The sequence below is a fragment of the Delphinapterus leucas genome, chromosome 6 (genome assembly GCF_059928025.1).
Source record: "Delphinapterus leucas isolate spDelLeu-1000000601 "Yukka" chromosome 6, BTC_Dleu_Yukka2, whole genome shotgun sequence".
In the NCBI taxonomy this organism is placed as follows: Eukaryota; Metazoa; Chordata; class Mammalia; order Artiodactyla; family Monodontidae; genus Delphinapterus; species Delphinapterus leucas.
The window spans coordinates 34,635,253-34,662,410 of record NC_143134.1 but is presented as its reverse complement, the minus strand read 5'-3'; the positions used below and the strand labels follow the sequence as shown (position 1 = coordinate 34,662,410).

Genomic DNA, 27,158 nt, shown 5'->3' with positions numbered 1-27,158 from the left:
TTCATTAGTCTCAAGGTATTTCTTTATTTTGCTTCCATTTCTTTTTTGACCCATTGGTTGTTCAGTAGCATGTTTTTAATCTCCACATATTTGTGAGATTTCCAGTATTCTTGTAATTGATTTCTAGCCATACGACTGTGGTTGGAAAAGATGCTTGACATCATTTCAACCTTCTTATATTTAAGACTTATAACATATAAGTTAAGAATATATGTTCTATCCTGGAGAATGTTCCATATATACCTGAAAAGAATGTGTATGCTGTTGCTTTTGGAAGGAATGTTCTATATACATCTGTTAAGTCAATCTGGTCTAACATGTTCTTTAAGGTCAATGTTTCCTTATTGATTTTCTCCCTGGATGATCTATCCATTGATGTGTGATCAATTTAAGGTCCCCTATTATTATTATATTGCTGTCTGTTTCTCCTTTAGGTCTGTCAATACCTGCTTTATATATGTAGGTGCTCCTCTGCTGGGTGCATAAATATTTATAAATGTTATATCCTCTTGTTGAATTGACTCCTTTATCATTATGTAGTGCTCTCCTGTCCCTTATTATAGCCTTTTTTAAAAGTCTATTTTGTCTGATATAAGTATAGCTACCACAGATTTCTTCTGGTTTTCATTTGCGTGGAATATATTTTTCCACCCCTTCACTTTCAGTCTGTGTGTGTCCTTACACCTGAAGTCAGTCTCTTGTAGGCAGCGTACAGAGGGGTCTTGTTTTTTATTTGTTCATCTACTCTATTTCTTTTGATTGGAGAATTTAGTCCATTTACATTTAAAGTAATTATTGATAGGTATGTACTTAATGCCACTTTGTTCATTATTTTCTAGTGTTTTGTAGTTTCTCTGTTCTTCTCTTGCTTTCTTCCTTTGTGGTTAAATGACCTTCTTTAGTGGTATGCTAATATTCCTTTCTCATTACCTTTTGTGAATCTACTATAGGTTTTGGCTTTATGGTTACCATGAGGCTTACAAATAACAACTTAAATTTACAACAGTCTCTTTTAAGTTGATAACAACTTAAACACATTCCAAAGCTGTACATGTTTACTCTCCCCCTCAACATTTTATGTTCTTGATTTTACATTGTACATATTTTTATCATGTATATCCCTTAAATAATTATTGTAGTTAGTTGTTTTTACTATTTTTGTCTTTTAACCTATGTATTAGCTTTATAAGTGATGAATTCACTACCTATACTACATATTTACATTTACCAGTGAGATTTATACTTTCATGTTTTCCTGTTACTAATTAGTGCCATTTCTTTTCAGCTTAAAGAAATCCCTTTAACATTTCTTTTAAGGCTGATTTAGTGGTGATGAACTCCTTTAGCTTTTGCTTATCTGCAAAATTCTTTTACCTCTTCTTCGATTCTGAATGATAACTTTGCCAGGTTGATAATTCTTGGTTGGAAATTTTTTTCTTTCAGCCCTTTGAATACTTATGCCACTCTCATCTGACCTGCAAAGTTTCCCCTGAAAAATCTGCTTAAGGTCTTTAGGGTGTTCCCTTGTACATAACAATTGTTTTTCTCTTGCTGCTTTTAAGAGTCTCTCCTTGTTTTCAAATTTTGGTATTTTAATTTTAATGTGCCGGTGTGGGGTTTTTGCGGTTCCTCTTATTTGGAACTCTCTGGGGTTCCTGGATCTGGAGAACTGTTTTCACAGTTTAGGGAAGTTTTCCACCATTACTTCTTCAAATATGTTTTCAGACCCTTTCTCTTCTCTTTCTGGAACTCCTTGTAATGTGAATGTTAGCACACTTCATGTTGTCCCATAAATCCCTTAAGCTATCTTCACTTTTTTTTCATTCTTTTTCATTTTTGCTGCTTTGATTTGGTGAGTTCCTGTGCCCTGTCTTTGAGTTCACTGATCTTTTCTTCTGTCTCATGCTGTCTGCTACTAAAATCTCCAATGTATTTTTCAGTTCAGTTATTGTACTCTTTAGCTTGGGGACTTCTGTTTGGAACTTTCTTATATTTTCCATATTTTGTTGAAGTTCTCCGTGTGTTCATCCATTCTTCTCCTGAGTTTGGCTAGCATCTTTATGACCATTACTTTGAACTCTTTATCAGGTAAATTACTTATCTCTGTTTCGTTAAGGATTTTTCCTGAGGTTTAATCTTGTTCTTTCTTGTTTCACACATATTCCTCTGTTTCTTCGTTTTACTTGATTATCTATGTTGGTTTCTCTGCATTACATGAAACAGTCACCTCTCCAGTCTTGAAGGGCTGGTCTTGTGTAGATGAACCTTACTGTTCAACCCTGCCCTAGTTCTTGGTTGTCTCTCAAACCTTTATGATTATCCAAGCTGCCAATTTTATTTTTTATAGCTCCCAGTAGTTGAAGTTGTGCCAGGACCAAATATTCTTTTTAATTTAAAATTTTCCCTATTTTTGAATCTTTTTTTTCATTTCATTGCATTTCAGGGAGAGCAGTTATGAAAACATACTTAACTGTCACTTCCCCCAGAAACTGCCACCCATTTGACTTATTATGCTGCATGGACTGTGAATGCTGACACATGTTAATTCTAATGTTCTTGCAACTCCTCACAAACAGTACATTAGCACTAACAACACCAGAGAGTAAATCTGGGGAAAAGAGTTGTATGCTCCAACTGCATCTGACAATAATAGCTGTGCCAACATGGGTAATCATTCAAACATTCTGGGTGTATTTCCCTATAAGAGGGTTGACCTAGATAATCTATAAGGTCACTTTTGGTCCCAGCATTCTATTAATATGATTTTAGGTCACTTTGGTTTCTAACATTGTACTACCATGATTTTATTATAACAATATTCTACAAGTAAGATAATTTTATTGTTTAGGTTACTTTTTAATTTTCTGATAGTTAAATGTCACCCTCTAGTGGAAATTTTGTTTTAAAAAGTGTTTTAGAACACAGAAGGTTGCTATTTATTTATGACTGTTTTTTTTCTATCAGTCTCAACTATAAAAATCTGCTCAACACGTAAAACGGTAAAATTATTTTAGAAGGCAGTTTGGTACTATCAATCAGAATTTACGTGTAAATCTCCTTTAACCTGGCAATTCCATTAGAGATATAGTTCTAAAAATATACTTACCCAAGTAGGTCTAGAACATCTGAGGGTTTACCAATAAATAATAAAAATCATAAAACTGGAAAGGTGCAGAGAGAAAGGGAGTGTTCTTAACATAGCCTGGGACAGCATGCTCTTTTTGTAGCAAATTAGGTAAAACCAAGCAGTTGAAAAGCACCTACATACTTTGAAATGTATATAATGACAACTTATGTCCCTTTAGAGATTCAGCAATTACTGTGTTCTATGTCTTTCAAAGAATATAAATTGTTCCTCTCCTTATATATTTTTTTCCTGCATCCCCTAAAGCATGTGGGGCAGAAACTGCTGGTAGTCCCCAATATTTGTACTTCTTTCTTGCTCCGATTTTTTCACTGGCTACATGGCCATGCATAATGAAGGCTAAATTTCCAGCCTCCCTTGCACTAATTTATTGGCCATTAGAATGTAGGTGAAAATGATGGGTGTTACAACTTCTGAGAAGTGTCCTTCAATGGAAAAGGTGAGCCCTGGTTTGCCCAGCCCTTTCCCGATGTCTGAAATGCTAAAGTGATAACTGCACTATGATTTGGAAGTCACACGGGTGATGGCAGAGCCTGATGATCATGAAACCACCATACTAGCCCTTGAAAACATATCCTGCAATTTCGTTTAAGCAATAGAGAAATAAACTAGTACTTTGAACCTTCCTTATTTTTAAGTTTTCTGTTATGTGCAGCTCAACTAATTCTAATTCATTCAACATGTGAGCTAACAGTGTAACTTTAGGCCAATACTAAATGGTTACAAAATTTTCAATCATGCTTTGGTGGTATGAGGATCAGAATATTAGCTTAAAAGGTGAGGTCTGGGCTGGTGCCACTACTGCCTGGTAGGAGGTAGGGAGCATAGCCACTACAGCAGGGGTAGCGGGTCCTGTATGGTAGGGCCCACATGGCTCTGGTCCTGTCTATGTGGCTTCATGGTGGCCACCCAGGACCATCAAGCTAAGCTACTGCGGGACCTGCAGGGGCCCAGTGCCAGTTCATGCTGGGAATGCCTCTGGTCAGGTAATAGCCATTCTTAAGAAGCACGTTGCATTATAAAAAATGCCCCCAAACTGAAACCTCATCCTTGATCTAACTCATGATGTGATCAAATTATCACTTGATGCTTTTCTTCAGAGGCTTAAGGTGACCACAGTACGGAACTTCAACAAAATGAAATTAAAATATTCCAGTCTATTTTATCTCTCAGGCCAAAGCCCCACTAATGAGCACACTAATCAATCTGGCCACAACCTATCCTGGAATGTATAGCTCCACTGAGCAGCTCGTTCACCTCAACTTCAGAGGATGGTCTTTCTTTTTTCTGTTGGACTTGTGGATATCCTCCCAAGGATAAGCCTAATTTTGCTAGCAGTCTAACTTCTCTCCAGATAAGTCAGGAAGTGACTATAAAAAAGGTGAATGCCAACAGCAGAAAAAGCCTGTAGGACCCCAAGGCTACTAGGATGACCCTGAGCAGTTTCCTGGACAATGTATACACTGATAGTGCAGATGTTCTCAGACATGGAACTAGACCTCAGACCTCTGACTCTGCCAACCCGACACAGATTATAGGCCTGGCCATTAATGGAGGCCAGAATGCAGGTAAGCATTTGGTATCTCACCACTCTGAGCTTAGGATTACATTAGCCATAAAGAAAGAAAAGGCAGTTGTCCAACTATGCATCCTTATGCAATGAGACAACATCCAGGAATTTCTGGGCCACACAAAGGAGAAGTCTGGAGTTCTGGCATGGGTTTTTCATCCTAAACGAGATCAACCCATTTGGGTCCATATTCTGTTTTAGTCTTCAGCAGATGATGTTTGAGGTCATACAGAACTACAATATCATCTTGGTGACTCTGCATGGCTCTGAGGCCTGGTGCCAACCTGGGATCAGTTTACCTTCCCTAGGGACACTCATCACCCAGGTCCATGACATCCTACTCAACCGGCTTTGGCAATGCCACACTGTGGATGTTCTTGGTCACTTTGACAGACTAAACGGGGATACTCTGAGGAGGGAGCAAGCTGGAAACTCTGCCATCAGATGAGAGGCCTAGATATCCCTGTCAGTTCTCAGCCTGCCAGGGTCTGTGGTGACAACCACGGACATAGACTGCAAAGAGCTCTCAAGAAGCAAAACCTCTAGCCCAGATACCTGGACCCAGTTACTCTTGACTAGTTGGGGACAGTTTCTGATACGTGACATCAACTCCTGTTGCATACAAAAAGGGACAACTTGAGGCTGTTTCTGTGGCTGAGGATAAGCATGAGGAACCCAGGCACATGACTGTGAATGCAAGCAAGCAGCAGATCCATATGACTTGGTTGTGACAACTGGTCTACATCCACTTTAGTTATCTGACGAACTGAGGCCAAGGCAGCGTGTCTGCCCTTCCCTGTTCCTCTCCTCTACACATACTCCCTGTAGGCCCAAACTCATAAAACCAACGGGTTGAAATTGCCTTCTGCTATCAAAGCACGTGCCCAGGATTGATCATTTCTCAAAATTATGCCTGGATCCCATTCTTCTTGGAGCCAGACTTTGAAGATGTCTGAGTCTTGTTCTGCCCTATCCTGGCCAGGGGCTGCACGTTAATATTCTGTCTGCTTTCTGATTTTATGTGAAAATCCTACCAAGAGTATCTTCCTCCTATGTTGTGTCTCAGCAATCCTGTATAACTTGCTGGCATAACCGTGAACCACCTTGAAGTCTAACCCTCCAGCCCTGAGCAGTCTTCAGACTGTAGTGATCCCACATGGCCACAACTATAGGAGAGGCCCTGAGCATGAACACCAACTGTGCTGCTCCCAAATACCTGACCCACAGAAAATGGTGAGATAATAAATGTGTTTTGTTGGTTTAAGCTGTTAAATTTGGGAGAAAATGTTAAGCAGCAATAGATAACTAACAGATAATTGATGACTGAGATATCAGCTGATGACTGAGGGCATCCAAGACTGTTCCCATGACCTCGGGGCTTGCACTGGAAGCCCAGGAACATCTTACTAACTGCCCTCCAATAAAGCACTATGCTCTCAGCAACAATCCTACTGCACACAGTTGCTGGGGTATTCATACTTAAAATTTATTTTTAATGGTACCACTTTGCACAAATGTGCCACGAGGGGGCCCTAGCTCAAGAACGTCTCCTCAACTCAGCCACTGCTGAAGACTGGGGTGTGGGAGTTTTTATTTCATAGCAGCAGAATCTGTGTTATCTACCACATGTATTCTTAATTTACCTGGATTTCCAGAAGCTGAAATTCAAGTTGAAACGTAATCATGTGGCAATTTCCTGATAATCTGTGTCTCTGCAGAACTTTCTTTATACCTGTAAATCATAAAAATAAATATTTTTGTTTGAAAATAACAATTTCCTTTAAATATCTATTATTTAATTTTGTGTGGATACTTATAATATACGTGGGTATATGTGTGAGAGTGTATTTGCATTGAAAATACCTGGAAGAATGTGCACCAAATTGATCGCCTTTGCAAAATAAGATTAAAGACAACTTGTACTTTCTAGTTATCGATTATACCAAAGATTAAGGTAAGAAACAGAAACATGCTAGTATGACCCTAGACAAACTTGAATCATGATAACTGTTAGGTATTTTTCATTTTTTCAACATTATCTAGACCTAGTTAGACAATAAATTAAATCCATGTATTTACCTCAGTTAACTCTCAAAACTTTACTAAAATGACAGCAAAAGTATTTTTTTAGGTATAACATGAATACACTCAAATGCATAAAATGCCCTATTCTTAAGTATACATCATAATATATATATATGTACGTATATATATACATATATATATGTATATGTTTACAAGCGTTTCCCATGTAACCACCACTAAGATCAAGATACAGAAAGTTTAAAGTACCCCATAACGTTCCCTCATGCCCTTTCCAGGCTATACACTATGTCCCCCTCAAGAGATAACCATTATTCTGACTTTATTACCATCTACTTTTGCTAATGAAGGTATTTTTAAATGAGCACAATTCTCTTTTTTTAATTTTTATTTAGTTTTTTAAAAAAGAAATTGGTAGAGCTTCTTTTTTTCTTCTAATTTTATTTATTTTTGGCTGCGTTGGGTCTTTGTTGCTGCGCATGGGCTTTCTCCAGTTGTGGTGAGTGGGGGCTACTCTTCGTTGCAGTGCGAGGGCTTCTCATTGTGGTGGCTTCTCTTGTTGCGGTTCATGGGCTCTAGGCATGCAGGCTCAGTAGTTGTGGCATGTGAGTGCTAGAACGCGCGGGCTTCAGTAGTTGCAGCACATGGGCTCAGTAGTTGAGGCATGCGGGCTCTAGACGAGTGGGCTTCAGTAGTTGTGGCACGCAGGCTCAGCAGTTGTGGCTTGTGGGCTCTAGAGCACAGGCTCAGTAGTTGTGGCACATGGACTTAGCTGCTCCGCGGCATGTGGGATCTTCCGGGACCAGGGCTCGAACCCATGTTCCATGCACTGGCAAGCAGATTCTTAACCAATGCGCCACTAGGGAAGTCCCCACAATTCTCTTTTTTAAAAAACTGAAGTATAGTTGCTGTACAATATACATACATTACACATGGACAATATAGTGATTCACAATTTTTAAAGGTTATAGTCCATTTCCAGTTATTATAAAATATTGGCTATATTCCCCATGTTGTATAATATATCCTCGTAGCTTGTTTTATATCTAATAGTCTGTACCTCTTAATCTACCCCTATATTGCCCCTTCCCCCAGAAGGGCACAATTTTACAAGGATAAAGAGAAAAAGATGAGAGTAACCTAATTTTAGAAGCTGAAAAGCAGATGGGTAAGCTAGATATTACATAAAAAAGTGGAACTAACCTGGCAGATCCAGGAAAATTAAAACCTAAGCCAGCAATGGGGAAAGCTCAGAATCAAGCCCATTCAAAGGCATTCTGAATGGGCACCACCAAGTACCTCTACAGATGGGGTAAACCTGGGGCTCAAAAAGAAAGAGTGAGACTTTTGTACAGTAAAATCTCACTCTCCATATTCTCTGTATTCCATCTATTCCTTTCAAGTACCTGAAGTGTCTAAATTTCATTTCTACATGTAATTCAAAGTTTCACTGAGGTAAGCTGCCCACCACCTTCTGAGGGTCACTCTTCCTCTCCCTGGTCATGAGGGTTATTTTGGTGGAAAAATCAGGAAGCATTTCCTAAAGTGATTCCTTCTTCTAAACCAAGTTCCCAACATCCAATCGCACAGCTGAATTAGCTTCCCCTTACTTGTTAGTGCATCACAGATCCTTGGTAATAAAACGTTAAGTCATTGGGACCAGAAACCCTCCTCTGCCAAATGGTCCAGTTCTTGAAATATTTATCTTGGCCACAAGGCCATGCTCATTAGTAGCAGAGCACCACAGATGACACAGCTCTCATGTCAGTAGTGAACAACAGCTAAGATTTACAAATTAATGCTGCTACTGTTCTTAAAGTCGCTAATGGCTGTTACTTGACTATTAAGTTACATAATGACAGACTGTGTCTTCTTTAATATCTACCTCAGGCAGCTTTTAAGAGTATTACACACACTGTGATATTGAATAGACACTTGACAAAACAAGTTTACCACAACCACACATTCAAATCATTATCTCGCAGAATTTTAATTCAGCGATAAGGCAACCAATTTCCTATGTATAATAAGGTAAACTTCAGTACCACTTCTAGATTAAAATGAATGCTTACTCTGGAAATTCCCTGGATGCGTAATGGTTAAGACTCAGCATTTACACTGCCGTGGGCCCAGGTTCAATCCCTGGTCAGGAAACTAAGATGCCACACAGTGCAGCCAAAAAAAAAAGAAAGAAAGAAACTAATGCTTACTCTTTTCTGTCATCTCAGTGCTCGTTAGGTCCTCTGTCTTCTTGGAGTAATGTCTTATACTGATGCCAGTAAGCGTACTTAGAAACTGAAGTTCTGATTCTAAATGTCCAAGATGACTTCTCAGATCTTTTGACAATTCCCATCCTTCAGAATCTGCTTGGTATATTTCTCGAAATGATTTTCTAAAAAGCAAATACCACAAATAATTACTTCAATTAAGAAACCACTAATAAGTGTTTCAACTAGTATCTATAAATTTCTTCAAACCATTCCCATTTTATCCTTCTTACTCTCTTCCCATTAAAACTAGTAAGATTTTTCTTAAAGCCAGTAAGACTTTTCTTAAAACCAATGTGGCTACTAACACTGCAATCATTAATCTCAATATAAAACAAACCTAACCAAGTTATAATACCATTTTCCTACATATTAGAAACAGCTATAAAATAAATTATAACAGGAGTACTTTGTAAAATTAAAATGTCTGTTTAGGCTGGAATATTTAAAGTGTTCCAACCTAAATGTCTGATATCCCAAGACGCCTCAAACTATTTTAAAAGATATGATGAACCAAAGACAAAATAAATCATCCAGCTTCAACTTCTAAAACAAGTGAAGTATCACAAAGCATTTTATACTCAGAAAGAGATTCTTGCGAAACTGAAGAGTATAGAGGTAAAAATTCCAAACAAATAACGAATAGCATAATCTCTAAACAACACTGTAATCAGATATTCTGCACTGAAAACATAGCTCTGTTTTCCTTGAAAAAAGTAAAATTTCAGCAAATAATCGCATTAAATATTTTATTTTTTGTAATCCTTTATTGCCATCATGCTATCAGCTACATTCTACCCTGCTGACTTCCACTATCTTAAACATGCTTTCCTTTCCTTCTGGGGCATGATTATCCTGATTCTCATTTTACATCTTGGGTCTTCCACTGTCCCTGCTTTTTGTCTCCCGTGTTAGAAGAAAACCCTAACACTCTTGCCTCTGCTCTTCTGAATATGCATTCTCTCATTCCAGAAGAATATCTGATGATTAATCTCAGCTCTTTTATGCCAGTAACTCCTAAAACACACCTTTAATCATCTCTTCTTCCTGCAAGGTAGATTTAACTTGATAAAGCATCAAATGTTTTCTTCTTCAAATTAGTTTTTCCTTCAAATTTCCCTACTCTTGTTAATGATAAAATCTGTCCCCTGCTATAGCAGGTTCCATTTCTTGAGGGTCACCCTTGCTCTATTACTCCTCTCACATCTGGATCTGAGGTCATCTTTTCTGCTCCCCCACATAGCTATCCCTCCTTTTCTAATTCCACTACATTAGCCTATGTTCTTATGACCATATACCATGTCTATAAAGAATAACCTAACTGTATCTTCACACTCATATTTCAAAACTTGTATAAAGCCTGTAGAAATTTTTTAAACTTTGTTTTAATGCTAATTTAAAATATCACTATAAGTATATTCTATGTCATCTGAGAGACTACAACATGCTCTTTTGTATTTGCTTTTTGAAAATTAAATAGATAAAGCTAATGAACAAAAGAACAGAGTTAATCTTTATATAAATGAGTTCCTTCCAAGTGAATACTAAACAATGACACAGCAAACTACGGATGAAAATTTCAAGGTATTTCCAACAGAGCAAACTGATAAGAGAACTAAGTAATCACATTAAAGGACAGATATGCAGAACTCAAGAAAGAACTTGTGGCTGAGAAATGGAAAAATGGGGAGTTATTGTTTACTGGGTACAAAGTTTCTCTGTGGGACAATGAAATCATTTTAGAGATAGATAATGGTGTGATGGTTGCACAACAATGTGAACTAAACTATATACTTTAAAAGGGTTAAAATGGTAAGTTTTATGTTATGTATATATTACCACAAAATAAAAAGATAACCTGCATATTCTCATTCATAGCAGTAATTTACTTTGAGCAAAACATCACTGGTCCATTACAATTAATGATGCTATTCTGAATGAATTGGGGATATGGGTTTTATGGTTTTGTAGTTTTATTTATTATTTGCAAATTTGTCTTAGTAGCATATTTTTTTTTGCCCAAAATTAGATGTTCACAAGAAGATTTTTTTCTTTAAAAGCAAATCTACACAAGACTTGAGTTTAAAACTCAATGATCTAGGATTCTATGAAGATGGCAGAGTAGGAAGCACCAGGAACCTATCTCCCCAACTAGGAAGCAATTGCAGTGGTGGAATCTGTCTGATATAACTTTTTTGGAACTCTGGAGACTGCTGAAGGCTTGCAACTTCATGGAGAAGGCTTAAACGTACGTTACAGTAAATCGTGGGCAATTTCAGCTCTTAGCACAGTAGTAGCTACCCACGCCCCCTCCAACAACATGGCAAGCAGCTGTGCACATGTTCTTGGAGCCACCTGCACACAGCTTAGGGGAGCAAGAGTGGGCAAAAAAGACTCTGTCCCCCAAGTATTGAGTATCTGTGCTCCAGATGCTGATTGCGGCTGCTGATCACAGAGAAGCAGACAAAGAGGAGGGTAGTCACTGCTGCAAGCCCCTACCCTCTGGCTGAGGTAGCGTTAAGAATATTTAAAGAGTTGTTGCTTTTTGTTTCCCACCATCATTTTTGTCTTTTCTTTTTCAGGAGTCAGACATTAAAGACTAGGACATGAAAAATCAAACTAAATATGTGGGGAAAATTAGAAAATGATTGCACATACCCAAGTAAAAGCTCAGAAAAGACATAATTAGACATTAAGTTTACACTTCAGGCTGATCCTCAGCACACAGACAGCCTACAACAACAACAACAACAACAAAACAACCTAAAACAATAACAAAAAAGTGCAAACACTGGGGAAGAGGGGAGAGAATCTGATTTCCAGAGTTACCACATTATTAAATTAAAATGTCCAGTGTTCAACAAAATATCACAAGGCATACAAAAAACAGAAAAGCATGGCCCATTCAAAGAAAAAAAATATTCAAAAGTATCTGTCCCTGAAAAAGACTTAATGGCAGATATATCAGACAAAGACTTTAAAACAGAAGTCTTAAAGATGCTCAAAGAAATAAAGGAAGATGTGGAGAAAGTTAAGAAGACGATTTGTGAACAAAATGGAAATATCAGTATAAAGACAGAAAACCAAAAAGAAATTCTGGACCTGAAAAGTACAATAACTAAAATGAAAAATTCACCAGAGGAATTCAAAGGCAGATTTGAGCAGACAGAATAATGAATCAGTGAACTTGAAGATAAGACACTGGAAACGGAGACTGAGGAACAGAAGGAAAAAACACTGAAGAAAAGCAAACAGAGCCTAAGGGACGAGTGGGACACAACCACAAGGACCAGCATATGCATTGTGGGAGTACCAGTAGGAAAAGCAAGAGGAAAAGGCGAAGAAAGACTATTTGAAGAAATAATGGTAAAGGGCTTCTCTGGGGGGGTGCAGTGGTTAAGAATCCACCTGGCAATGCAGGGGACACAGGTTCAAGCCCTGGTCCGGGAGGATCCTACATGCTGTGGAGCAACTAAGCCCATGTGCCACAACTACTGAGCCTGCACTCTACAGCCTGAGAGCCACAAATACTGAGCCCGCATGGCACAACTACTGAAGCCTGTGCACCTAGAGCCCGTGCTCCGCAACAAGAGAAGCCACTGCAATAAGAAGCCCACGCACTGCAACAAAGAGTAGCTCCCGCTTGCCACAACTAGAGAAAGCCTGCATGCAGCAACGAAGACTCAATGCAGCCAAAAATTTAAAAAAAAAAAAAAAAAAGAAATAATGGTAAAAAGTGTCCCAAACTTGATGAGAGACATGAAGGCTAACATTCAAAAAGCTCAACTAATTCTAAATAAGATGAACTCAAAGAGGGTCAAAAAGAGACATAATCAAATTTTCAAAAACCAAGGGTAAAGAGAGATTTTGAAAGCAGCAAGAGAAAAGCAAATCATCACATATAATGGATCCTCAATAATATAACAGCAAATTTCTCATCAGAAGTTTTGGAGGCCAGAAAACAGCGGGCCAATACATTCAAAGTGCTAAACGAAGAAAACCATCAACCAACAATCCTTCTGGCAAAATTTTCTTTCAAAAGTGAGGAAGTGGGACTTCCCTGGTGGTCCAACAGCTAAGACTCCAAGCTCCCAATGCAGGGGGCCTGGGTTTGATTCCTGGTCAGGGAACTAGATCCCACATGCTGCAAATAAGAGTTCACATGCTGCAACTAAAGATCCTGTGTTCCGCAACTAAGACCCGGTGCAGCCAAATAAATAAATATTTAAAAAAAAAAAAGTGAGGAAGAAATCAACACATTTTCAAATAAACAAAAGCTGAGGAAGTTTGTTACCACTAGACACGACCTCCAAGAAATGCTCAAGGCAGTCCTGTAAAGTAAAATAAAAGTACACTAGACAGTAACATGAAGCCATGTGGAGAAATAAAGATCTCAATAAAATTAGTATATGGGCATATAAAATCTACTAGTATGGTAACAATGGCTTATAACTGAACTTCTTTTCCTACATGATTTAACATTTTAAAAAATTATTAGTCTAAAGGTACTATGAGTATAACTTTCATCTGTAACTCCATGTTTTCTACAAAATTTAAGAGAGGAATGCATTTAAAAGAATTATTAGTTTATGTTCAGGGGTACAAAAGTATTAAGATGTAATTCTGTGACATAAAAAAACAAAAACAGCGGGGATGGAGCTGTAAGCAGGCAGAATTTTTGTATGTTATTGAAATGAGGTGTGTATAAATTCAAATTAAGAGTGTTGTAACTTTAGCATTTTATTTATAATCCCTCTGATAACCACAAAGAAAATAGCTAAAGAATATATATCAAAGCAAATGAGAAAGAAATTTAAGCACTTCTCAAAAGACAGAAATGCAGGAAATGAGGGACAAAAGAGCTTAAGGGAACACACACAAAAAAAACAAAGAGCAAAATGACAGAAATAAATCTCTCCTTATAAGTACTTATTTAAATGTAAAGGGGTTAAATCCTCCAAACAAAAGACTGAGTTTGGAAGAACTGATAAAACCACAGGCTTTAACCATATGCTGTCTATAAGAGAATTACTTTAGATACAAAGGCTAAAAGTGAAAGGATGGAAAAAGATACTCCATGCAAAAAGGAACCGAAAGAGAGCAGGACTGGGGATACTAATAACAAACAAAATAGAGCTTAAGTCAAAAGAGATTATAAGAGACAAAGAAAAAAATATATATATTAATGAAAGGTTCAATACAGCAAGACATAAAAATTATAAACATTTACAAACCTAATGACAGATATCAAAATACAGTTTTCCTTCAGTATCTGTAGGGTATTGGTTCCTTGACTCACCACAAATACCAAAATCCATGGATGCAGAACCTGTGGATATGAAACCTGCAGATACAGAGCTGACTATATTTCAAAGCAAAAACTGAGACAGTTGAAGGGAGAAATAGTTCTACGTTCAAAGTGGCTACATAAGAGGATGATGAATTCACCCTCCTCCCATAGTCACACCAAATCTACACGTACATATGAAACAATTTTCTCTGAAAGAAACCCAAAAACTAGCTGAGCAGCTCCTACACATCAGGAAATGAGAAAAAGCCTATGTTGAAATGGATAGTAGAGGCTGAGACACAATCCACATAAAAGCCACCTGTTGCACGGCAACCCACAATCAAGAGGGACTAACAACCCCGACCTGCTCCCTGAGGAGTGAAAGGTGTGAACAGCACAGCTGGCACCCCAAATTTTAAGACCAGCACGTGAGAGGCCCTAAAATAAGCCCCTAAAATATCTAGCTTTGAAAGCCAACAAGCCTTGGATCCATGAGATTCACAAGGCTAAAGGGCAGCAGTCTCCAACCTTTTTGGCACCAGGGACCAGTTTCATGGAAGACAATTTTTTCACAGACCAGGGCGGAGGGCAGGGATGGTTTCGGGAGGATTCAAGCACATTACATTTATTGTGCACTTTATTTCTATTATTATTACATTGTAATATGTAATGAAATAATTATACAACTTACCATAATGCTCATAGGAGGCAGAGCTCAGGCGGTAATGTGACCTGTGGGGAGCAGCTGTAAATACAGATGAAGCTTCACTCACTCTGCCGCCACTCACCTCCTGCTGTGCAGCCCGGTTCCTAACAGGCCACAGACCAGTAGTGGTCCTTGGCCCAGGGGTTGGGGACCCCCACTATAGGGAACCGAGAAACAGTTCTTAAAGGGCTCATGCATGCAGACTCACCTACCCCGGAACCCAGCACAGAGGCAGCCAACAAAAAAGCAACCAGTGTTTCTGTTTAAGAGGCCTACTTCCTTACCTTAAAGCTTTGGCCTGAAGACTTCTAATTTAACATCATACAAGAGCCTACTTAAATACCTCCAAAGAAAGAGGCCAGAGCATCATCTTTGTACTCTCTCTCTGTCTTACTCCATATCACCAGTATCTCCTGGAAAGGAGTTTGTGCACTCTCTGGAACCCTGATTTTTGTGGCTGCTGCCCAGTTGGACACCTCTTATTCACTGGGCTCTGGCAGTCAACAGAACTTACAGCAGAACTTATTGTGGGTCCTGAATCACTGTAACAAAAGGAGAAATAGTTCTTAAATGACTAATGGCCCCAGGGCACAGTGGAGATATAGCAGACTAAAATGCAGCCTAATCTTACTGTGAAAGAGACAAATAAGCTTGTCTTCAGAACTGGAGCCTGAGTGGCAGGCTTATCATTAAACACACATTCAGGGCCCAATTACAATCCTCTGCAGAGACTGAGGAGGCCAGAGGATGCTACCCTTCATGCTTTCCATCTGACCAGGCCCCAAGTCATCAGTGTCTCCAAGACAGGGGCTTGTGCACCCCAACTGTTGTGAATGCTGTCCAGAGGACACATCCCTTTATAGCCTGGCTCTGGTGTCCAGCAGGGCTTATGTTCACGATTTCGAAAGAAAAGTAACAGAGAAACACTTCTTACCTGGCTAGTACCAGGGCTCAGGGCACAGGGAGCAGTCTTCCCTCGAAGTATATTTGTGTACTTTAAAAGCTCCTCCCTGGGGGCTTCCCTGGTGGCGCAGTGGTTGAGAGTCCGCCTGCCGATGCAGGGGACATGGGTTCGTGCCCCGGTCCAGGAAGATCCTTTATACCGCGGAGCGGCTGGGCCCGTAAGCCATGGCCGCTGAGCATTCACGTCCGGAGCCTGTGCTCCGCAACGGGAGAGGCCACAACAGTGAGAGGCCCGCGTACCGCCAAAAAAAAAAGCTCCTCTCTGAGCTTCTTCTTGCCAATCAGCCTGAATCTACCTGCTGACTGAGAACCTCCCCTTTGCGACACTGACAAGTCTTGAGGTACCCTCAGCTACTGGGAGCAGCTAAGAATAAATAGGCTGCTTGGACAACACCAAGGTTTGAGAGAAAACCAAGACAGAGCTGAACAATAAAGTTCATCTACTACACGAGGTCACTCTTCCAAGACTGCAAGAGAGGGCTCTTTTATCTAATACATAGAAACCAACACAGAGAGTCAAGAAAATGAAGAAACACAGGAATATGTTCCAAATGAAAGGACAAGATAAAGCCTCAAGAAAATACCTTAATCAAATGGAGGTAAGTGATTTACCTTATAAGCAGTTCAAAATAATGATCATAAAGATGCTCACAGAGCTCAGGAGAACAATGGATAAACAAAATGAGAATTTCAACAAAGAGAGAGAAACTATAAGAAAATACTAAGTAGGGGTCATAGACCTGAAGACTACAATAACTGAACTGAAAAATTCAATAGAGGGGTTCAACATCAGACTAGATGAAGCAGTAAAAAGGATCGGTGAACTTGAAATTATGGCAATGTAAGTTATCCAATCAGAAGAGCAAAAAGGAAAAAGAATGAAAAAGAAAAAAAGCTAAAATAGCTTAAAAGACTTATGGGGCAACAACAAATGGACAAGCTTTCAAATTATAGGGGTCCTTGAAGGAGAGGAGAGAAAGGGGCAGAAAACTTATTTGAAGAAATAATTGCAGGAAACTTTCCTAACCTGGGAAAAGAAACAGACATCAGATATAGGGAGCACAGAGAGTACCAAATAAGAGGAACCTAAAGAGACCCACATCAGACACATTAGAATTAAAATATCAAAAGTTAAAGACAAGGAGACATTCTTAAAAGCAGCAAGGGAAAAACAACTTGTTATGTACCAGGGAACCCCAAAAGACTATCAGAGTTTTCAGCAGAAACTCTTCAGGCCAGAAGGAAGTGGCATGATATATCCAAAGGCTGACAGACAAAAACTGCCAACCAATAATACCCTACTGGCAGAGTGGTCCTTCAGAATTAAAGCAGAGATAGTTTTCCAGACAACCAAAAGCGAAAGGAGTTCATCACCACCAGATAGGCCTTACAAGAAATGTTAAAAGAACCTCTCTGACACAAAAGGTCAATAAGTAGAAGCAGGAAACAAGAACGTATAGTTCTCACTGGTAAAGGTGAATATATAGAAGAATTCAGAATAATCTAATGGTGCAATGGTGGTAGGTTAATCACCTAAAAGCTAATATGAAGGCTGAAAAACAAAAGTAGTAAAAATAATGATAAATACAACAATTTGTTATGGTATACACAATATAAGAAGACCTAAATTGTGACATCAAAAACATAAAACATTGGGGGAGGGAGTAAAAATGCAGAGATTTAGAATGTGTTAGAACTTAAGTTATTGTCAACTTAAAACAGACAGTTATAAACATGTTTTATGTAACCCTCATGGTACCCACAGAGCAAAAAGCTACAGTAGACACAAAAAAGATAAAAAGGAATCTAAGCATATCACTATAGAAAATCACCAAATCACAAAAGGAGAGAGCTAGAGGTGAAGAAAGGAGCAATGGAATTACAAAACTTCCAGAAAATAAAATGGCAATAAGCACACACCTATCATAAATTACTTTAAATACAAATGGACTAAATTCTTCAATCAAAAAGCACAGAGTGGCTGACTAGATTTAAAAACCAACAAAAGACCCATCATGCTGCTTACAAGATACTCACTTCAGATGTAAGGACATACACACTTAAAGTGAAGGGACGGAAAAAGATATTCCATCCAAATGGAAACTAAAAGAAAGCTAAAGTAGCATATTTATATCAGAAAAAAAAAGGCTTTAAGACAAAGTTGTAATAAGAGACAAAGGTGGTCATTATATAATGATAAAGGAGTTAATCCAACAAGAGGACACAGTGGTAAATATTTATGCACCCAATATAGGAGCACCTAAATATATAAAACAATATTAACAGACCTTAAAGAGAGAAATAGACAGCAATACAATAGTAGGGGATTTTAGCACACCACTTACATCAACATGTAGATCATCCAGAGAGAAAATCAATAAAGAAACATTGGTCTTAAATGACACATTTAGACCTTAAGAACTTAACAGACATATACAGAATATTCCACTCAAAAGAAAGACTACACATTCTGCCCAAGCACACAAGGAACATTCTCCAGGATAAGCCATATGTCAAGCCACAAAACGAGTCTTAATAAATTTAAGAAGACTGAAATTATATCAAGCATCTTTTCCAACCACAATGATATTATACTAGAAATAAATTACAAGAAAACTAGAAAATTCACAAATATATGGAGATTAAACAACATCCTACTGAATGACTGAATGAGTCAAAAGAGAAGTAAAAAAGTACCATGAGACAAATGAAAACAGAAATAAAACACACCAAACTGTGGGCTGTAGCAAAAGTCATTCTCAGAGGGAAGTTCATAGCAATAAAAAGCAGTAACAAACCATCTCAAATAAAAAACAAATGAAGCCCAAAGTTAGTAGAGGGAAATATCAAAGATCAGAGAAGGAAAAGAATGAAATACAGCCTAAAAAGGTGATAGAAAAGATCAAGGAACCCAAGAGCTGGTTAGTCAAAAAGTAAACAAAATAGACAAAACTTTAGCTAGAATAATCAGAGAGAGAGAGAGAGAAGACACAAATAAAATCAAAATGAAAGAAGAGACATTACAACTGACACCACAGAAACACAAACGAAACCACTCACGTCGTAACAAAGTATGAAAAATTATATGCCAACAAACTGGACAATCCAGATAAAACAGAAAAACTTCTAGAAACATAGAATAAGACTGAATCATGAAGAAACAGAAAAACTGAGCAGACAATTAATAATAAGGAAATTGAATTAGTGTTTAAAATCCTACCTACAAATAAAAGTCCAGGACCAGATGGCTTCACTAGTGAATTCTACCAAATATTTAAAGAAGAAGCAAACCAATCCTTCTCAAACTCTTCCAAAAAACAGGAGAGGGAAAACTTACAAAATCATTTTATGAGGCCTTTACCCTGATACCAAACTCAGACATGAACACTACAAGAAAAGAAAATTATAAGGCCAATATCCCTGATGAACATAAACATAAGTCCTCAACAAACCATTAACAAAGCTAATTCAGCAATATGTTAAGCAACACACACCAGGAACAACTGGGATTTAGTCCAGGAATGCAAGAATGGTTCAAATCTGCAAATCAGTCTGATACACCCCATTAACAGAATGAAGGATAAAACCCATGTGATCATCTCAATAGATGCAGAAAAATGTCTGACAAAATTCAACATCCATTTATGATCAAAATTCTTAACAAAGTGGGTATAGAGGAAATTTACCTCAAAATAATAAAGGCCACATGACAAGTCCACAGCTAACATCATACCGAACAGTGAAAAGCAGAAAGTTTTTCCTCTGAGTTCAGGAACAAGACAAAGGATGCTCACTTTCACCACACTTATTCAACATAGTAATGGAGTCCTAGCCAGAACAGTTAGACAAGAAAAAGAAATAAAAGGCACTCAAATCAGAAAGGAAGAAGTAACACTGTAAGTATTTGCAGATGACATGATATTATTTAGAGAAAACCCCAAAGACTCTACCATAAAACTGTTAAAACTAGGAAACAAACTAGTAAAGTTGCAGGATACAAAACCAATACAAAAATCTGTTGTGTTTCTATACACTAATGACAAACTATCAGAAAAAGAAAATAAGAAACCAATCCCATATATAACTGCATCAAAAAGAATTAAATACCTAGGAATAAATTTAACAAAGGAGGTAAAAGACCTATACACTGAAAATTATAAGACACTGAAAAAAGAAACTGACAAAATACTAATATTTGAAAAGATATTCCATACTCATGGATAAGAAGAATATTGTTTAAATGTCCATACTACCAATGCAATCACCAGATTCAATACAATTTCTAACAAAATTCCAATAGCATTTTTCACAGAAATAGGAAAAAATCCTACTGTTTGTATGGAACCACAAAAGACCTGGAATAGCTAAAGAATTCTTGAGAAAGAACAATCCTGGAGGCATCATAAGTCTTGATTTCAAACTAGATTACAAAGCTATAGTAACGAAAGCAATATAGTATTGACAAAAAACAGACACATAGATCAACAGAAGAGAAAAAAAAAGCCCAGAAATAAACCCATTCATATATGGTCAATTAATTTATGACAAAGAAGCCAAGAATACACAATGGGGAAAGGACAGTTTCTTCAATAAATGGGTTGGGAAAACTGGACAGCCAGAAGAAAAAGGAAGAAGGAACCACTATCTTACACCATACACAAAAGTTAACTTAAAATGGATTAAAGACCTGAAACTATAAAAATTCTAGAAGAAAACATAAGCAGTGAGCTCCTTGACATTGGTCCTGTCAATAATTTTTTGGATTTGCCACCAAAAAGTTAGGCCAGAAAAGCAAAAATAAACAACAAGTAGAAGTACATCAAATTAAAAAGCCTCTAGACAGCAAAGGAAATCATCAACAAAGTGAAAAGGAAACCTATGGAATGTAAGAAAATATGTGCAACTTATTTATCCCCTAGGGAGTCAATATCCAAAATGTATAAGGAACTCATACAACTGAATAGCAAAAATCCACATACAATCTAAAATGAGCAAAGGATTTCAACAGACATTTTTCCAAAGAAGACATACAGAAGGCCATGAGGTACATGAAAAGGTGCTCAGCATCACTAATCATCAGGGAAATACAAATCAAAACAATAAGAAGACATAACCTCACACTTCTTAGAATGGTTATTATCAAAAATGCAAGAAATAACAGGTGTTGGTGAGGATGTGGAGAAATAAGAATACTTGTGCACTGTTGGTGGCAATTTAAATTTGTGCAGCCACTACTGAAAACAGTATGGAGGGTCCTCAGAAAGTGAAAAATAGAACTACCAGGGAAATTGACAGTAACACAATAAGAGTAGAGGACTTAAACACCCCACTTTCACCAACAGACAGGTCACCCAAAGTGAAAATAAATAAGGAAACACAAGCTTTAAATGACACATTAAACAAGAGGGACTTCATTGATATTTATAGGACATTCCATTCAAAAACAACAGAATACAATTTCTTCTCAAGTGCTCATGGAACATTCTCCAGGATAGACCATATCTTGGGTCACAAATCAAGCCTTGGTAAATTAAAGAAAACTGAAATCATAACAAGTATCTTTTCCGACCACAACGCTATGAAACTAGACATCAATTACAGGAAAAAAACTGTAAAAAATACAAACACATGGAGGCTAAACAATACACTACTAAGTAACCAAGAGATCACTGAAGAAATAAAAGAGGAAATCAAAAAATACCTAGAACAATGACAATGAAAACACAACGATCCAAAACTTATGGGATGCAGCAAAAGCCATCCTAAGATGGAAGTTTACAGAAATACAATCCTACCTCAATAAACAAGAAAAATCTCAAATAAACAACCTGAACTTACACCTAACGCAATTAGAGAAAGAAGAACAAAAAAACCCCAAAGTTAGCAGAAGGAAAGAAATTATAAAGATCAGATCAGAAATAAATAAAAAACAAATGAAAGAAACAATAGCAAAGATCAATAAAACTAAAAGCTGGTTCCTTGAGAAAATAAACAAAATTGATAAACCATTAGCCAGACTCATCAAGAACAAAAGGGAGAAGACTCAAATCAATAGAACTAGAAATGAAAAAGGAGAAGTAACAACTGACACTACAGAAATACAAAAGATCATGAGAGATTACTACAAGCAACTCTATGCCAATAAAATGGACAACCTGGAAGAAATGGACAAATTTTAGAAATGCACAACCTGCCAAGACTGAATCAGGAAGAAATAGAAAATATGAACAGACGAAGCACTGAAATTGAAACTGTGATTAAAAATCTTCCAACAAACAAAAGCCCAGGACCAGATGGCTTCACAGGCAAATTCTATCAAACATTTAGGGAAGAGCTGACACCTATCCTTCTCAAACTCTTCCAAAATATAGCAGAGGGAGGAACACTCGCAAACTCATTCTATGAGGCCACCATCACCCTGATACCAAAACCAGACAAGGATGTCACAAAGAAAGAAAACTACAGGCCAATATCACTGATGAACATAGATGCAAAAATCCTCAACAGAATACTAGCAAACAGAATCCAACAGCACATTAAAAGGATCATACACCATGATCAAGTGGGGTTTATTCCAGGAATGCAAGGATTCTTCAATATACGCAAATCAATCAGTGTGATACACCATATTAACAAACTGAAAGAGAAAAACCATATGGTCATCTCAATATATGCAGAGAAAGCTTTCGACAAAATTCAACACCCATTTATGATAAAAACCCTCCAGAAATTAGGCATAGAGGGAACTTACCTCAACATAATAAAGGCCATATATGACAAACCCACAGCCAACATCATCCTCAATGGTGAAAAACTGAAAGTATTTCTACTAAGATCAGGAACAAGACAAGGTTGCCCACTCTCATCACTCTTATTCAACATAGTTTTGGAAGTTTTAGCCACAGCAATCAGAGAAGAAAAGGAAATAAAAGGAATCCGAATAGGAAAAGAAGAAGTAAAGCTGTCACTGTTTGCAGATGAGATGATACTATACATAGAGAATCCTAAAGATGCTACCAGAAAACTACTAGAGCTAATCAATGAATTTGGTAAAGTAGCAGCATACAAAATTAATGCACAGAAATCTCTGGCATTCCTATATACTAATGATGAAAAATCTGAAAGGGAAATCAAGAAAACACTCCCATTTACCACTGCAACAAAAAGAGTAAAATATCTAGGAATAAACCTACCTAAGGAGACAAAAGACCTGTATGCACAAAATTATAAGACACTGATGAAAAATATTAAAGATGATACAAATAGATGGAGAGATATACCATGTTCTTGGATTGGAAGAATCAACATTGTGAAAAGACTCTACTACCCACAGCAATCTACAGATTCAATGCAATCCCTATCAAACTACCACTGGCATTTTTCACACAACTAGAACAAAAAATTTCACAATTTGTATGGAAACACAAAAGACCCCGAATAGCCAATGCAATCTTGAGAATGAAAAACGCAGCTGTAGGAATCAGGCTCCCTGACTTCAGACTATACTACAAAGCTACAGTAATCAAGACAGTATGGTACTGGCACAAAAACAGAAAGCTAGATCAATGGAACAGGATAGAAAGCCCAGAGATAAACCCATGCACATATGGTCACCTTATCTTTGATAAAGGGGACAGGAATGTACAGTGGAGAAAGGACAATCTGTTCAATAAGTGGTGCTGGGAAAACTGGAGATGTACATGTAAAAGTATGAGATTACAACACTCCCTAACACCATACACAAAAATAAGCTCAAAATGGATTAAAGACCTAAATGTAAGGCCAGACACTATCAAACTCTTAGAGGAAAGCATAGGCAGAACACTCTATGACATAAATCACAGCAAGATCCTTTGTGACCCACATCCTAGAGAAATGGAAATAAAAACAAAAATAAACAAATGGGACCTAATCAAAGTTAAAACTTTTGCACAGCAAAGGAAACCATAAACAAGACCAAAAGACAACCCTCAGAATGGGAGAAAATATTTGCAAATGAAGCAACTGACAAAGGATTCATCTCCAAAATTTACAAGCAGCTCATGCAGCTCAATAACAAAAAAACAAACAACCCAATCCAAAAATGGGCAGAAGAGCTAAATAGACATTTCTCCAAAGAAGATATACAGATTGGCAACAAACACATGAAAGAATGCTCAACGTCATTAATTATTAGAGAAATGCAAATCAAAGCTACAATGAGATATCATCTCACACCAGTCAGAATGGCCATAATCAAAAAAATCTACAAACAATAAATGCTGGAGAGAGTGTGGAGAAAAGGGAACACTCTTGCACTGCTGGTGGGAATGTGAATTGGAACAGCCACTATGGAGAACAGTATGGAGGTTCCTTAAAAAACTACAAATAGAACTACCATATGACCCAGCAATCCCACTACTGGGCATAAACCCTGAGAAGACCATAATTCAAAAAGAGTCATGTACCAAAATGTTCACTGCAGCTCTATTTACAATAGCCAGGACATGGAAACAACCTGAGTGCCCATCATCGGATGAATGGATAAAGAAGATGTGGCACATATATACAATGGAATATTACTCAGCCATAAAAAGAAACGAAATTGAGTTATTTGTAGTGAGGTGGATGGACCTAGAGTCTTTCATACAGAGTGAAGTAAGTCAGAAAGAGAAAGACAAATACCATATGCTAACACATATATATGGAATCTAAGAAAAAAAAATGTCGTGAAGAACCTAGGGGTAAGACAGGAATAAAGACACAGACCTACTAGACAATGGACTTGAGGATATGGGGAGGGGAAGGGTAAGCTGTGACAAAGTGAGAGAGTGTCATGGACATATATACACTACCAAACATAAAATAGATAGCTAGTGGAAAGCAGCCGCATAGCACAGGGAGATCAGCTCAGTGCTTTGTGACCACCTAGAGGGTGGGATAGGGAGGGTGGGAGGGAGGGAGACTCAAGAGGGAAGAGATATGGGAACATATGTATATGTATAATTGATTCACTTTGTTATAAAGCAGAAACTAACACACCATTGTAAAGCAATTATACTCCAATAAAGATGTAAAAAAATGTTACAAAGTTTTAAAAAAACTATATTAAATCCAAACACCTTGGACTCTTTCGACTTTCTCAACTTTATCACTGAGGAGACTCAAATTACATGGATACTCTACATACTATCCTGAGCTAAAAATGACATCCTGTGGCCAGTAAGGAAATCATCTTTCATCATGGTGCTTACTCAAACTTTCTGAAGTGCATAAAATCATCAACGGTCTAGTTAAAAAGCAGATTCCGACTCAGTAGGTCAGGATTGGGCTGAAATCTGTATTTCTGTTCAACCCAAGTGATGCTAAAGCTTCCAATCTGTGGAGCAGGCCTGGAGTAGCAAGCATTCTGATACATTTACACCCTCACTTGCAGAGGAACATATTTGTTCCCTGTTCACCTACTTCCCTCTCCCTTTTACTAGTTACAGCATCCTCTACCTTCATGATCCCTTCCAACATGCATGCAAACATTTTCTTTACAACTCCTCCTTCCCAATTTCAACCAACTCTTGTCCAGTTAGTTCAGGAAAATCTTATTCTCTCTGCATCTATGTCAAATTAGAATTGACTAAAAAATGAAGACAGTTTCTGCTTTTCAAGCAGCTTGCAAGCTTGAGACAATAGGTACATAATTAACTGTCATGGATCCCTTCTCTCCTTTTCCAGTAAGCAAAGTGCCTGGGCTTTGAAGTTTGATTTTTGGGTTCCAATCCAGCTCTAACACTTAACCTTCTCTGAGACTTCAGGCAAGCAACTTAATTTCTCTGAGCCTCAGTTTCCTAACTCTAAAACAGTGTTAACAACAGCACCTAACTCAGAGGATTGTCGTAGGTATTAAAAAGAGATGATGCACATAAAGATGTTTGCATCTCTCAGTCTAGCACTTAGTAAGTAATCAACAGACCATGGCTATTGGTAGTAACAAAGACGTCATGATGCCATCCCTCTATAGTAGACGGCACTCTTCAGTTATTTCTATTAATGCATATGGCTCTGTTCGCCTTTGAACAGGGAGTTCCCTCACTTCCTTTACAGGGATGCTTCCCCTCCTGCAGTATATGACACCGCACTTCCTTTACAGGGATGCTTCCCCTCCTGCAGTATATGACAATCACCCTCGCAGCTTCTGCCAAATTCTCCTATAGACTACATTGCCTACTCTTCTTTATATCAACTTATTCTTTTACCTAAATTATTTCTCAAAGGAAATTTCGTATCACTACCGTAAGCGAAAAATCAGTATCACTTGCCACAGTTAGGTGACTCATAAAAACAAATACCATGAAACCAGACTTTTTAAATTCCAACTAGATACTGCTGCCCACTAAAGGCAAGACTGCTAAGGAGATAAGCAAGACTTTCACCTTGATAGTTACGAGCACGAGAAGAGAACACCTTGAAATGAAATGAAACACCTTAAATGAAAACACCTTCCCCATGAGTGTGATTAAATCCGTTAATATATGGTAATACGATTACAACGGGATCCACGCGTGTACTCATCACTCTCAGCCCTGTTGGAAGAGACAGATAACGAGTTCCCGCCCACGTCTGGTGCTCGGGAAAAGTCTGTGGGGAGGTCCGGGGCGCCTGGAGTAGAGATCTTCACCCTCCCCACTGGACCTGAGGAAGGCCACGTACCGAACTCGGGAGGTGTCTTCCCCGGGCGCCGGCGGCTCCACGCACGCCCGCCTCAAAGCGGTGATCTCGGCTTCCAAAGCGCGAGCCTCAACCAGCTGGGAATCCATAGCGCCGCGCTGACAGGAAGCTGCCTAACAGAAGCGCGCCACGTCCTGCTCTTCAAGCCTCGCGCGCTGCTGGCGTGAACCATCCCAGAACTCGGCGGGGGAGGCAGGGGAATGACGCGCGATTCCCGAGCTTATAACCAGCGCTCGCAAGCATCCCAGGCTCATTGCCATCCCTGCTTACTTTTCCACAGCTGTCCCCCAGCAGTCCCTACGCTTCAAGAGAGTTGACTCCCTCGAACCCAAAGCCCGAGGGCATACCTACCCACCCCGACCTGGTGGCGCCTTGGAGCAACCAGGACGAATACGTCACAGAAGAGGAGGTTCCGGGAGCACTTCAGGGGGGAGTCTCTTTATTTTTCTTCCCCTCCCTCACTTCCGCCGACC

At 38.3% G+C, this 27,158-nt stretch overlaps 1 protein-coding gene across 2 annotated transcripts in view; it reads right to left on the bottom strand.

Annotated features, from left to right (window-relative positions):
* CENPP (centromere protein P) overlaps nucleotides 1-27,074 on the bottom strand; it is a 231,190-nt gene extending 204,116 nt beyond the window's left edge. Inside the window, exons 1-3 of one of the 2 annotated variants that reach the window (XM_022564610.3) lie at nucleotides 26,668-27,074; nucleotides 8,969-9,150; nucleotides 6,359-6,447 (exon numbers count right to left, since the gene is read on the bottom strand). In XM_022564610.3, coding sequence (XP_022420318.1) covers nucleotides 6,359-6,447; nucleotides 8,969-9,150; nucleotides 26,668-26,774 — 378 coding nt within the window. In that variant the 5' untranslated portion in view covers nucleotides 26,775-27,074. The remainder of the gene's footprint in view (nucleotides 1-6,358; nucleotides 6,448-8,968; nucleotides 9,151-26,667) is intronic. The other variant, XM_022564611.2, reaches the window with a different exon arrangement.
* Between the last annotated feature and the right edge of the window lie 84 nt (nucleotides 27,075-27,158).